The sequence below is a fragment of the Carassius carassius genome, chromosome 17 (assembly GCF_963082965.1).
Source record: "Carassius carassius chromosome 17, fCarCar2.1, whole genome shotgun sequence".
Lineage (NCBI taxonomy): Eukaryota > Metazoa > Chordata > Actinopteri > Cypriniformes > Cyprinidae > Carassius > Carassius carassius.
In genome coordinates this window covers 19,068,579-19,082,046 of record NC_081771.1, presented here as the reverse complement: position 1 = coordinate 19,082,046, position 13,468 = coordinate 19,068,579, and the positions used below count along the sequence as shown (strand labels likewise).

General features: G+C 36.3%; 1 protein-coding gene across 3 annotated transcripts; it reads right to left on the bottom strand.

Annotated features, from left to right (window-relative positions):
- Positions 1–969: 969 nt before the first annotated feature.
- Positions 970–13,351, bottom strand: sec16b (SEC16 homolog B, endoplasmic reticulum export factor). 3 transcript variants are annotated; one of them, XM_059571216.1, is made up of 25 exons: positions 13,240–13,351; positions 11,940–12,233; positions 10,958–11,058; positions 10,790–10,874; positions 10,583–10,679; positions 10,276–10,396; positions 9,963–10,108; positions 9,815–9,876; positions 9,563–9,701; positions 9,213–9,452; positions 7,937–8,034; positions 6,973–7,054; positions 6,475–6,592; positions 6,247–6,358; positions 6,055–6,160; positions 5,547–5,684; positions 5,341–5,448; positions 4,574–4,655; positions 4,049–4,381; positions 3,396–3,424; positions 3,152–3,250; positions 2,983–3,069; positions 2,282–2,381; positions 1,542–1,591; positions 970–1,467 (listed from the first exon to the last, which is right to left on the bottom strand). In XM_059571216.1, the coding sequence occupies exons 2-25, from the start codon at positions 12,200–12,202 to the stop codon at positions 1,459–1,461; spliced, it is 2,805 nt and encodes a 934-aa protein (XP_059427199.1). In that variant the 5' UTR covers positions 12,203–12,233; positions 13,240–13,351; the 3' UTR covers positions 970–1,458. The 3 variants fall into 3 exon arrangements, with proteins under 3 accessions (XP_059427199.1, XP_059427200.1, XP_059427198.1); XM_059571217.1 differs by having other exon boundaries at positions 11,940–12,238; positions 13,240–13,313; XM_059571215.1 differs by lacking the exon at positions 13,240–13,351 and adding an exon at positions 12,806–13,107.
- Between the last annotated feature and the right edge of the window lie 117 nt (positions 13,352–13,468).

Below are 13,468 nucleotides of genomic sequence, written 5' to 3'. Positions count from 1 at the left end.
AGCCTTAACAACAGTTATAGCTAAAATAAAATAACTAAATTAAAAAAACATAAAACTTTTTATTTTTTACTAGTGTTACCTGCAGGGAATTGTGGGGACCACCACTGATGAAAGACTTTGATTTCAAATTAAACACTGTGTATATTCCTAGTAAAAGAACACACTGTAAACACACTGGTGACCCGTTTTGTAAAAATGTTAATGGCAGCTGATGGCATCAGAGACAGTGATAAAGAGTATTGTGAATTCTCTTAGAGGTTTCAGATGCACAGTGCTATTTCAAGTTACAAGATATGTTGTACCACTAATACTATGTGGTACTGCTATATTTTGTTATTAAATGCATGCCATGCAGTAGGGGAAAAAAATGTATTTTATTTTGAGGTTGCGGGGATGGGGTTGGTCAGACGTTATATGATGAATGAAATTTATTATGAACTGTTACCTTTTCTTTTGGACTTACATTAAATCACATGTTGTATAATTGTTAATATGTCATTACCATCATAAACAATTCTCAATTAAACAAAGTCACCTAGACTACATTAAAACATGAGAGCGTGTTGGAGTAGTGACTCAGTCCTGTTGTTCCCTCTGTATGTATAGGAAACAATTCCCAGAGTTCCACACTTCTGCTAACATTTGTCCCTCTGCTGCCAGATCTGCACACTCATGGTAAAAAAAGATGGCATACATCTTATCAAATTCCTTTGTCCTGCTATGCCTATGGAATAAGAGATGTTGGCTCATAGCATATTTTTAGTTGATTAATTTTACTCAGATACATTGGCAAATACAAATACTACTGATTTTTATTAGAAGTTTTTACAATAAAAGAATACATTTTTTGGTAAAGATATTGAATAAAACATCAATATCTCTTCCTCTGGAATAAATCAAGGCTGTGACCCAAAGGGGTCACCTGTACAATTACAACATTTCCCACATTTTCACCACTATCCACCCCATATCTTAAACATTTGAATTATGAAAAGCCACTTAAATTATTAAAATCATTTTGTGTGTGGAAGGTGGGATGAGGGATGGAAGTGTTACATGTTATACAATTTACTGACACTGCCAGCTGTGGAGACGTCTTAAGTTCATGTTTCCATAGATCACAGCACCATTTCCATCATGTCCGCGTTCCCAAAGGGAATGATACAAATCCCTAGAGTCAGCACGGGGAGCTGTGCCTCAGCTGTTCAGTGTCTTCATTCAAAGAAGACTGGGCACCAAACCCTTAACAGATTATAGGAAGAACTCTATGTCCTCAGTGTATTTCTGTAACCACAGATGTTACTGTATATAAAGATACATAGGCCCCTCTGACCTCCTCTAGTGGAACTGAAGGGGTGTGCCAAAGGAATCCCTTGGTCATGTGAATACTAGTCACGAAGCTGAAAGTCCATCCCTGAGTTCCTCATTTGGAGATTATTCCTCAATCATGAACCTTCATTAAGGACCCTATGAACAAAACAATTAACCTGAATATATGCATGACAGTTATGATAAATATGGGCACTTATCAGGATTTCTACCTGTGAAATGGACCCTTGATTCTGACTCATTGTCCCAGACAATTTTTGTCCTGTAACAAAGAAAAAACAAAAAACTCTTGTTTGAATATCTTGTTAAAATATCTAATGTGTGCAAAAATACTGGTCATATATACATGTCAAACATAAATATTGCATAAAATAAAACTTTCTTTTTGCTTTTTTAGATCTTTTTAATCTTCACTTTTCCAGGCCCAGGAATCAGAAATTAAAAAATTAACAGTTTTCTATATTTCCACTTCAAGAACACTAAGAAAAATTATTGAACTTTATTGACCGTTATATGTTAAGTGAATAAAATCTAAATAAAAAAAGACTTTATTTTTTTAGACATTTTAAATAAAAAAAATTAATGAAAAAAAATGAAATTATATTTAGAAATCCCTCAACTAAGCGATTTCACATAACAGATGTCTATATACCGTCCACAAGACAAAATAACTACATTTTAAATTAACCAGTTCTAAAGTTTACATACTTTTAATTATTTTGTATTTTCACCCTACTAAATAAGAAAATACAAACTGCATTTTATTATCCCTTTTGACTAATTCTGCAAGTGAAGTATGATGCTAAAATTAACAGTTGTCAAACAGAAGGAAAAGTGCAGTGATTCAGGAAAAGTTTGATTCTATCAGCTGACACTCATTCAGTGAAACCGTCTCAGAGCTTCGAGTAAGTGATGCCAAAACCAGGGATACATACAGACGATCTTTACTCACCAGCTCTCCTAGAAAAAGGATTGATCCCACTGAGTTGGGGCTGTGATGCCTTTGGGATGGGTGGTGGAGGAGAAGGGAAAGGAAAGCTGGCTGTTGATTCCTACCAAGAAACAGAAAAAGAACATTTGTTACTTGACCGCAAACGAGGCTCAGCTAAAAAGGTGCATCATTAATTCTGTCAGTATATAGTGCTCCCAAAACTAATCTGAATACGTCTGCCATCCTTAAATGTCTGTAAAATTTATTTAGGTTGAAAACTCGGTCACTTGCTTTGATATTTTTGCTATATAATGTGGATAAGTAATCCAATTGCTTTTTAGGACCACTGTATGGATGAACAGAAGAAATGTGGAAACTTGGAAAATGTATCAGATTTAAGTCACTTCGATGAATGTAATGAGTGTAAAAAGGATACTTATTCCAGCAAGACAAAAAAATTTAATAGCTGACTTCTCCAAATAATTTCAATGAAATACTGACTGCAGAATATAGCAGTTCAAAGGTGCCATGGCACAAGTGGTTAATTTTTATAAATTGAAAAGGGTTTCAATTCTTCCTCTTTTCAGTCATATGATTAGTGAATATAGTTATTTTATATGACAAGGAAGGACAACAGTATATGACATGTTCTAATTTAGATCTTTTCTATCACAAACTTCCTTAGATGGTTATATTATGATAGCAAATGTAGGAGCGTATACCGTAGTGGTGGGTTCTGGGATTTGTTCTTTTGGGTCTTCTTTAGGCTTAGACTTGAACCAGCCACTGAACCATCCAGGCTTAGAGGGCTGTTCACAGATGAAATAATACAACATTTTTAAAAATAAATAAAAGTAGAGAGGAATCATGTAAATATTTGATGTAATATACCTTTGCTGATTGTGTGCTGGATTCTCTCTGGTTGTCCTCGTATGGAATTGTCCCAGACTGATTAACGCCATCAGTCATAGTGTCATTTTCAGCAGCACCCTGTATGAATTGTTCACAGAGGTGATACATGTCATTTTTTTGTGTTAAAATACTTCCTCCAATCTCTATTAAACATACAAATGAACTTCACTCAGGTTTTTCTCAAACTTAAAAATAAACATGAACTGAAATCTCTTTTTCTCACCATTATTGCACCAGAAGAAAAGTCACCATCTTAGAACACAAAAGGCAAAAGTTTAGTATTAATAATATTAAATAATAATAATAGGTGTTTGAAATATTACTAAATATTACACTACTGTTTAAAAGTTTGGGGTGGGTAAGATTTATTTATGTTCTTGAAATAAGTATCTTATGATCACCAAGGCTGCATTTATTTGATCGAAAATGTAGTCAAAACAGCAATACTGTGAAATTTAAAGTAATGTTTTTCTATTCTAATATAATTTTATGTATGTTTTTAAATTGTAATTTATTTCTGTGATGGCAAAGATGAATTTTCCTGCAGCCAAAACTTTTCAATGTCACGTAATATGATTATTTGGTTCTTAAGAAACATTTCATATTATTATCAGTGTTGAAAACAGTCATGCTGATTAATATTTTTTTGGAAGCCATGATAAGTTTTTTTGGGATTCCTTGATAGAAAGTTCAAAAGAACAGCATTTGAAATAGTATTCATTGGAACATCATAAATGTCTTTACTGTTTTTTTGTCTTTTGATCAAATTTTGAATGGCAATGTACAGAACAAAACTTTATTTTTAAGAAATCATTGAAGAACGATATACTTTATAAATTGTGTCATACTGATGCTGCCATCCATAGTCATCCTAACCTGTAATGTTGTAGCTTCTTTCAGGGAAAGTAGAAGCAGCAGTGTAAAAGTTGTCATTTTTACTGCTGCTATCAAGATTAGAGTAGCCTTGGTCCATTGAAACTTGTGGAGGCCCAGACATTTCCACAGGGTAGACTGGGTGCAGCTGGGTCGGGTACAGTGGCACTGGGGCCACGGTCTTAGGAGCCTGTTCTTCAGAAGAGTAATAAGAGTGGCTCAAAGATTCCTGAAACCCGGCATCAGTGTTAGGTGTCATGGATTGAGGTGGGTTCAAGGTTTCGTTGTCAGTGCTAGTCGGGTTAATGGCATCTGTCTGGAAGCCTTCTGTAAAATCTACAGAGAAGCCAAGAGAGAAAATACATTTTTTACTGCATACTGACAAACTGTTAACACTTTTCTCCTGCACATTAACAATGTTCTAAAATTACAGGCAACACTGACAAACTTTCTGAGTTTTATTGCCAGCTAGCGACTCAGAAAGTTTCATGGGCACATAGTCAAAAAGATGTGGCAAATGTTTTAAACCTGAACAAGTGTTGCTCTCCTCATGACTCCAAGTTGTCTCCCCAACTGGTGACTGATGTGTTTCACTACAGTAGCTCCCCTCCTAATAAAATAAACATTTTAAAAGTGGAACCGGGGGAAAGGACACAACATTATGGTGATTAAGAGTAGCTTCTTAAGATGTGTAGGGCCCATTTTACACCTGGTACAAAATCAGACATACAGTACCACCTCTCCCAAGGGCAAGTAGCCTTGCGCTATTGATAGCCTGATAGCTCACTGACGTCTGCAAATTATATATAACGCCCTGTTTCTACAGCATTAAAGTGCATTTTTTGTTAATTCAATCACAAGTTGTTTGTGCAGATGCATTTGCCATTTCCACCTGGTATGCATGTGTTTTAAATTTGTCTCATTTGACCATTTCTGTCTGGAATTCATCACAGTTTACATCTGACATCTCTGAGTGCAGTGCATGTATACTTATTAAACCGGGTAATGCAACTTATGAGTGAGCAAGGGTTAAAATCATGTAAAGCATACATATCTATATGCAAAATTCGATATATATCTATGTTTTTATTTAGTTGGATATATATATATATATATATATATATATACCAGGTATAAACTGGACCTGAAGGTGGGCACCTTGGGTAATGAAAAACGATAGTGTGGTCTGTACATTGAGTTCCATATAGATAGTGTTAAGTCTTGCTATTAACAGTCCTGCTGATCTTAAAGTGGACTAATGGCTATCACATATACTGTCCAAACTTTGGGTTTACCAATATGGCCTGGTGTCTGCAGCGAATCTGCACTAGCCAGTCGGGATCCAGGAAAGGCTGACCTATGTCACTGAGCTGTGACTCGGTGAACTTCAGTCTGTCCACCAACTGTGATAGCAAACAAATCAGACAAATTACAAAACACTTTTCAAAGCATACTCAGAAAAGACAAAAGCACTGTATGTGCAGGTGTGTGTGTGTGTTACTTTAATAAGCTCTCCCTGCAACACCACATGGGGTTCCTCTATCTTGAGCAGAGCTTTTGCCACCAACTCACAGTAGTGGAAAGCCTGAGAAACCAGACCACAGTCCAGCAACCGGCATGCATATAAGAATTTATACACCTACACAGAACAAAACTCAATAATAACTATGCAATAGATGAAACATAGAGTATAAACACACTGAACCATAGTAATACAGCAAAAAATAAATGTGAAACAATCATATGATCTAAATAAATTTTTTTATTAAGTAGCGCTTATCACCATATAAAACACTGACCTATAAAAATCTGACATAAATAGTCATAAATTAAGATATACAGAGAGGTCCAGAATTCTGAAACCACCTTGTTTAAACAATAAAAAGGCAGTAAAATAAAATTCAATTTTAAACAAATATGTAATGATTTTGTTTTATTATTATTTAATCAGAACATAAGCAGATCCCTGATTTGTTAAGATTCCTGTAGTTAATGTACAGTATGAATACCTGAAAAGCAGGAACGATAAATTCAGCATTTCCAAGCCTCTGGCAGTACTCAAAGAGTTCAGTACAGCGGATGGCAGAGTTGTGACAGAACTTGGAAAACAGAACACTGCAATCAAAGAGTTTAAATAAAGAGCCATTTATATTCAGCATCTCAGCCATTTAGATATCTTAGGGTTCATGCTGAATTCTCACCTTTGCTTGCTGCCCAGAAGCACAAGGCGTTCTGATCTGTTTGTGTACCAACCAAAGGGACACTGAGCCGTGAGGTAGCAGATCTGGGAGGCATACAGCATATCCCTTGAGGCTGAGAGGAGAACATAAGAGAACACGAGATCTACTTGAAGAATCATTTGATATTAGCCAAAATATGACAGAACATACAAGGAGATGGTTCCTTCTAGAAATTGGACTAGACATTACCTAGGGTATCACCCATGGTGATGATGGACCTGTGATGTATCAAGGGGTCTCCTGTCTCATTGGAAAGCAAAACAGCCAAGTGTGGTCGCCAGTCTCCCCACTTCTCACTACTCCAGGACTGAACAGTGGAATTAGAGAGCAGAATGACAGCATTTAGAAGAGAAAGCCAGAGAGGACACTTTAGAAGAAAACAAGAGTTTTCACATGATCTGTGACTGGAGTGGTCTGTATTACACTTCCATTTAAAAGGAACAGTTCATTTAAAAATCTGTCATTATTAGCATCCCACTCTCATGTTGTTCCAAATCCTTATGCTGTTATTTTTTTCAATGAAGCATAAAATTTGAAATTCTGAAGAACTCATTTATCAGAAAGACAAAAAAAAAACTTATGGAAGCACTACAAGATTTGAGGAACCCTGGTTTAGAACAACATGAGAGCAATAAATTGCTTTTAATTACAATAAACAGAACGCGAGCACAAGATGCTGTAGAATACCATGGAAACAGCTGGAATCCTCCCAGAGAGCAGCTGGAAGAGGGTTTGCAAAGGGTCACTAGGAGCCAGACTCCCTGTAAACCTGCAAACACATACATAAATATTAAATCGGCTATAACATAGAAACAGGGGAGTCGGACTGGGGGTAAAACCAGTACTGATTACCAGGGCCCCAAATGAAGAGAGGGCCCTTGAAAAGTCTGGAATATATATTTTCGGGGGGGCATTACGACTGTCTATGCATAGGGCCCGGGATCTTGTGCAGCGCCCCTACATAGACACGTTTAGCTTGGCACAAGAGTATACTGTCACACTTATGCACATAGCATGCATGCACAAACATATTAGTCGGCAAGTTCAGAACTTGCATATCAACAAATAAAAATTTTACCTTCTTAACTCAAAACACAGCACAAAAGGAGCGACATTTCCAAGAAATTAAACCAAGGCAAGGCTCGCTCAGAAGTGAAACCGGGTCCACTTGCTGGTATCCTCATTAGCATATGTAAATATAAATAATTTACTGTACTGTTTTCTGGGCTTAATATTTCACTATTGGGATTGCTTCCAATTTATGTAAAGGAGTCTTCTCCGTGAGACATTTTCAAGGTATGCCAATGCTAATAATGAAACAGATATCAGACTGCTCAGAACTGGCAAGTGCCAGGAAGTATAAATATAACCTTGACCAATTTGTGGCTCTGCAACTGCCTTCACTCACTGTATATTTGATCTGGCCTCATACCAGGGTGTTTACGGAGTGTAAAATGTATAACTGCAATTAAAATGCATGATAAACCAATCAAAGCCTAACGGATTCTATAGAGACATGACACTGGGATTTGTGCTATTTGAAAACATGACAGACTGGTAGTTATTGATGGAGAGTGGTTAATGCTAAAATGCATGCGTTGATATCCCTCAGGCAATGACAGTATCAGTCATCTTTTACAGTGCTACAAACCTGCTCAGCACTGTGTTGTAGGATCTGCTGTCCATTTTGCTAGCCAGAAATAAAGCATGACCCCAAAGACCACTCTGCATGGCTGACTCTAGTGCCTCCTGCAGGGAGGAAAGAAGTGTGGAGAAAAGATCAGACAAAATTAAAAAAGAAGAAGAAATTGTACCACAGTTTCTACAAAATTGTTCAGCAATACAACAGTTTCCAATAAAGAGGTTTCTTGAGCATCAAAACAACATTAGAATGGTTTCTCAAAGGATCATGTGACACTGAGGACTGGAGTAATAGTTGAAAAGCAATTACATTTAAAAAGAAAAATCAAAATAGAAAATTATTTTAAATAATTTAAAGTAATATCTGTGGTTTTGCTATTGATCTCTCTCTCTCGCTCTCTCTCTCGCTCTCGCTCTCTCTCTCGCTCTCTCTCTCTCTCTCTCTCTCTCTCTCTCTGCAGCCTTGGTGAGCATAGGGGACTCCTTTTTTTTATATATATTTATAAATTGTACCAACCACAATCCTTTTACTGCTATTGTACATATTTACAGTGTGCAATGTCTTTCTCTAAAAGGGAATAGATTAAAGCTGTAGTCTGTAATTTTTGGCGCTTTAGCGGTTAATAAACAGAACTGTGTGCATCTTGTGGAAGAACATTGTAGCCGGAGCTACTTCTCTCTGTCCTCCGGAGCGGTACCTACCCGAACCAGTCTAAATAGTCAGAATTTAAACACTTATTATAGGTGCACCGTAGTGATCCAGGACAAGCCAAAAACACAGTTTGGAAAATGGATTCATGGTGTACTCACTTATTATATCATTTCTGTACATTTTAAACACAATGAAAGTAACAGGCGGCAGCTTCAAAGCATATATATCCATATATAGCTTATATATATGATTGAATATAGCTCATATATATATATATATATATATATATATATATATATATATATATATATATATATATATATATACATTATGTTACTACAAAGAGTCAGGTTTCTTCAAATAATTTTGTTCAATAAGATGCCCTCTACAATGAGGCTATTGACTTGAAAAATTAGAGGAAAGAGAGGGTGGAAAAACTGAGGATTAACTAAGGATTTTTTAGGATTTATTATGTACTGCCCCAATCTCTATTCTCAGTAGAAATTATGACAACAAAGAAAGAACTGCACTGGTTAAACAGTTTTACAGGGTCTTTACCGGTCAAAAAAAGCTCAGAAAAAAGGTTGGATTGAGAGACTCAAGGTAGAAAATACATTTCAATAAAAGGATTAACCTTCTTTCTGCCAGACAGCAATAGTTTTGTGTATCTGTGAAGGTTTTGCTCTGCAGCCTCTTTGTTAGTTGATGGATATCCAGTCAGGAGGTCGGCAAAGTTGAGGGTCTCTTTTTCTGATGCGGGTGTTTCACTCAGATCAATGAGAGTTTCTCCATCTCCATCACCAGAGACCCCACACGCACCCAGAGAACTGGAGTCCCTCATCAGCAGTTCTGCAACATCTGAACCCATGATTCTCTATAACATCAACAATTACTCACATTAACAGTGCAAAAGGGGCACACAAACCTAACTGAAAAGAATGGTCTTAAAATATTTTAATGCAATGAGCTGTAAATGGAACTTACTCCATTCTGTCTGCACAGCAAGATTAGTAGATGCCACAAGAGGGCAGCAGAAGATGCATCTTTTAATTTGTCATCCTTCAGACATTTCTCTGACATTTGGAGGGCAAAATTAATGGCATCCACCTTATGCAAATCCTCCCTTAACGAAAAAAAGAAGAAAAGCAGCAATCTAATATATAACTTTTCAGGCTGGATTAATGTATTGCAAATTTAAGTATTATTGTGAGAGAGAGATATTTTGGAATATCGTACCTAGCCAGTGGTCCAGGAAAATCTCTCATATCCTGCTGTTCATGTGCGTCACAGAGAATTACCTGAAATCATTAAAAGAACATATTTAATCCACCATGATACTTCATATTATGCTTTCAAATTCATGTTTGTACCATGTCTCTGTTACCTCCAGACTGTGGAGTTCCACTTGAGCAGGCTCACCCTCAGAGGCAAGGGCAGGACTGACCCATACCAGCTGACCCGAAGGCCCAAAGCTCACTGCCACATGAGGGATGCAGAACTTCAGTGGAGCCACCTCCATGGGTACGGCATCTAAATCAAATGACCAAATAAACCACAGCCATTCAGAATCCACCGACCATTCAGATTCGAGGACTGTAACTAACTGCTGTAGTTAAAGAAAATGAACAAGCACGCATTTGCTGTACAAAAACACAAACCATTAAAGTTCAGTATTATTAAGCCTGGTTGTGACAAACCTGTGTGAAATATGAGCTCAGGCTCACTCAGTTCAGCACCATTGATGTACTGACTGAGCTCATAGCTGCTCGAGGACAGACCTGAAGCTTTAGAGTTGGCAAGAGCTCCACTTTCATACACCTAGAGAAGGAAAACAAAACAGTTCTACTACTGTTTAAAAGATGAGGGTGATGATAAATGACTTGCCCTTGCTGAATAAAATTATTAGTTTCTTACTCACCACAAAACTTTGAACAATAATGTAAGTTGACTTTTATGAGCAAGTTTACAATAAAATCTTATGAAAAGTAATTTCTGGAAACAAACCTCCCCAGTTCCATCTCCATTTTCATTTTCCATGCTTTCTCTGTGCTGTCTCTCTGAGACACCATGGTCATAATGACTGTCGGTCCTATGGCTATAGCTGTTAAATACATGTGTAAGGTCACTTGATATGAAATGATTTGATTGTTCTGAAAACATATTTCAGGCATTAAGGAGTATATAATGTATGAGTGTATGCCATTAACCGACCCCTGCTGATCTAAGTACAAAGCTCTTGCTGACTCCTGCTGCAGTCCTCTGTCCTGATACCCCTCTGTTCTCCAGCCACCACCATCTACAAAACACCAATGGCCTTAAAGTGAGTTTGAATTTTGATGAGAAATAAAAACTGTGGGCACGTGATAGAATATGATGTACCTGGGGAGTTGTATTGTGATCTGTGATAACCATGATAATCATAATACCCGTAGTCTTCTCTGTAGGGCCAGTAGTTGGACGCGGAGTAGTCATATTCCTGCCTGAACAGATATTAGTAGTTAGACCTGGGACAAATACTAACAGACAAGGTGCCCGGATATTCCAGTATATTAATATTAAATACTGTTCAAAAGTTTGCAGTCTCTTGAGTTGCAAAAGTTTCTTAAGCTAACCAAGGCTACATTTATTTGATCAAAAATAAAATATTGTGAAATTTTAACTATTGTGAAGTTTAAAATAACGCTTTGAATTTTAGTTTATTTATTTTTAATATTTTAATTTAGCATAGATCATAGTTGAAAATAATGGTGCTTAATAATTTGTTGAAACTGTAATTCATTTTAGGATTCTTTGATAAATAGAAAGTTCAAAACAACAGCATTCATTTAAAAAAATACAAATGTTTTATATTAATGTAAAAGTTTTTATTGTCATTTCTGATCAATTTAATGCATCCTTGCTAATAAAATAAGTTAATTTCTTGGAAAATCTTACTGACCTTAAACTTATGAAGAATTAATCAAAATAATACTAAAATGCTGCCTTATCAGTATTTTTTCTTTATTTTGGGTTGTATAAAAATGTCAGAATATTCCAAATTTAACTTCTTTTTCTTTCAACTTCATATCTGACAATTATCTTATTTTTATTCTGTGAGATGACTTTAAAAATCTAACAAAATATACTGATGTTTGTCAATAACTAATTGTACTGCAATTTATGCCAATGAACGGATTAGCCAGTTTTATGGAAATGAAACAAACAGTAATTCAGATATGTTCTCATAAAAAAAAAGTCTTAATATTTTATGCTGTTTTGCTTCTCAAGTAGATTTATTTGGGATACATTTTAAACGTTCAAGGACATTTGCAAGAAATAAAATGCTGATTAAGAATTAAGAAAGCAATTTTTACTGATTTACCTGGAGTGAGGTCTGAGCTGTAATGGTTGGTTTGATGCATAAGCACTACTATATCCAGGAATATACTCTGGTTTAGGAGGAGGACTGGCCATGTAGCCTCCATAGCGAGGATCCACATGAGGCCACGGTCTTTCTCTCCCTCTCGGGTCTGTAGGTGGGTAATAATACGGTGTTTGGTGGGAAGATCTGTAGTGGTCGTCTCTGTTACTAGACTGGTACTGATAGCCTGGCGTATGCCAGCCTTGCCCTCTGGACTCCATCATGAAACACAGCGCCGGATAAACTTAAAGCAAACTGCACTTACAAAGACAAAAGTCAGGAGTTAGACAAACGGGAGGATTTTGCCTGCTGCAAGTCAAATGTTATCAGTGAGCATAGATCCAGACACCGTTTATCAGGATGAGAGAGCAGTAAATCTAAAACAACCTTTGTTTTCAGTCTGTCAATATTTTTGTGGTAACTTTTGTTATACCTAAGGACATCTGTATGAGATTTTAATTTTTGATTTTAAGTACTTAAGGGAAACAATAGTGGTAATATTTAGGTTTTAGAGTGGTTAGGGTCAATGTGTAATTATAGATCTAATTATAGAAATAAAATATTTCTTAAATACAATTACAATGATGAAAACGACACAGTTAGTGCTTAAACAATTGATTAATTGAAATACATAATGCATAAATACAGTACATAGTGGTTAATTTAAAGTGGGTCCTAAAAGAGTGGTGTGACTGACGCACACAAAATATAGGCCTACATAGAAAGGAAACTTACTGTAAGTTTAACAGGTTTTTTTAAATATAGAAAATAAACATAATTGACATTAGCATTAATGAAACATTTCCTCATAATCGACTTTCAAATACCTCACAGGTGTCTATTTGAGATGTTTTCCATACACACGCGCGCGCTGTTGACGGAGTTGTGTCCTGTCATAGTTTCAAAGTGCACATGCCACATCATTTCAGAGCACAACACAAACAAAGCTGAACCATGAACCTGCTTTACTGTAGTCTCAAAGTCTCTCCATATGTTTCTTTGCCTTTCTACCTCTAAAGGAAGTCAAAATACACATTACATTTTAATGAACCTCTTCATGACTGTTCTAAACAGCTGTTGTCAGCCCTATGCAACAGCTGGACATCGGCTTTTTATCATTTTTACTTTTTATCTTTTTATTTCATATTTATAACTGCCATACATTTGTGTAAAAAACAAACACTATGCGTTTAAACGCACAAAATAAGTTATTTTACACATAAATAACGCTAAATGTGAAATAAATCAAAGCAGGACTTACAGTATGTTTGCATACAGAGGTTTGACAGGCGACCTGGGCTTTCTGAACTCACTCCCATATTTGGAATATTCAAAGTTGCCACGTCGAGCGGAATCATCGCGCGGAGACGCTGGAGCTGCACGGACACACATCGAGGGACACAGCACTTACTGGTTTTCAATGAATACTTCACTAATCTGCCACCAGATGTCACTATAATCACGTTGTTTAGAAATATTATTATTTGGCT

Bases quoted from the DNA above. Each gene is read 5' to 3' on its own strand.
- sec16b (XM_059571216.1), bottom strand. From the start codon at position 12,202: ATGATGGAGTCCAGAGGGCAAGGCTGGCATACGCCAGGCTATCAGTAC. The intron at 8,035-9,212 runs GTTAATCCTTTT...TCCTCCCTGCAG, and splicing joins TGCTGTCTGGCAGAAAGAAG to GAGGCACTAGAGTCAGCCAT. The intron at 3,070-3,151 runs GTATATTACATC...ATCTGTGAACAG, and splicing joins CCAGCACACAATCAGCAAAG to CCCTCTAAGCCTGGATGGTT.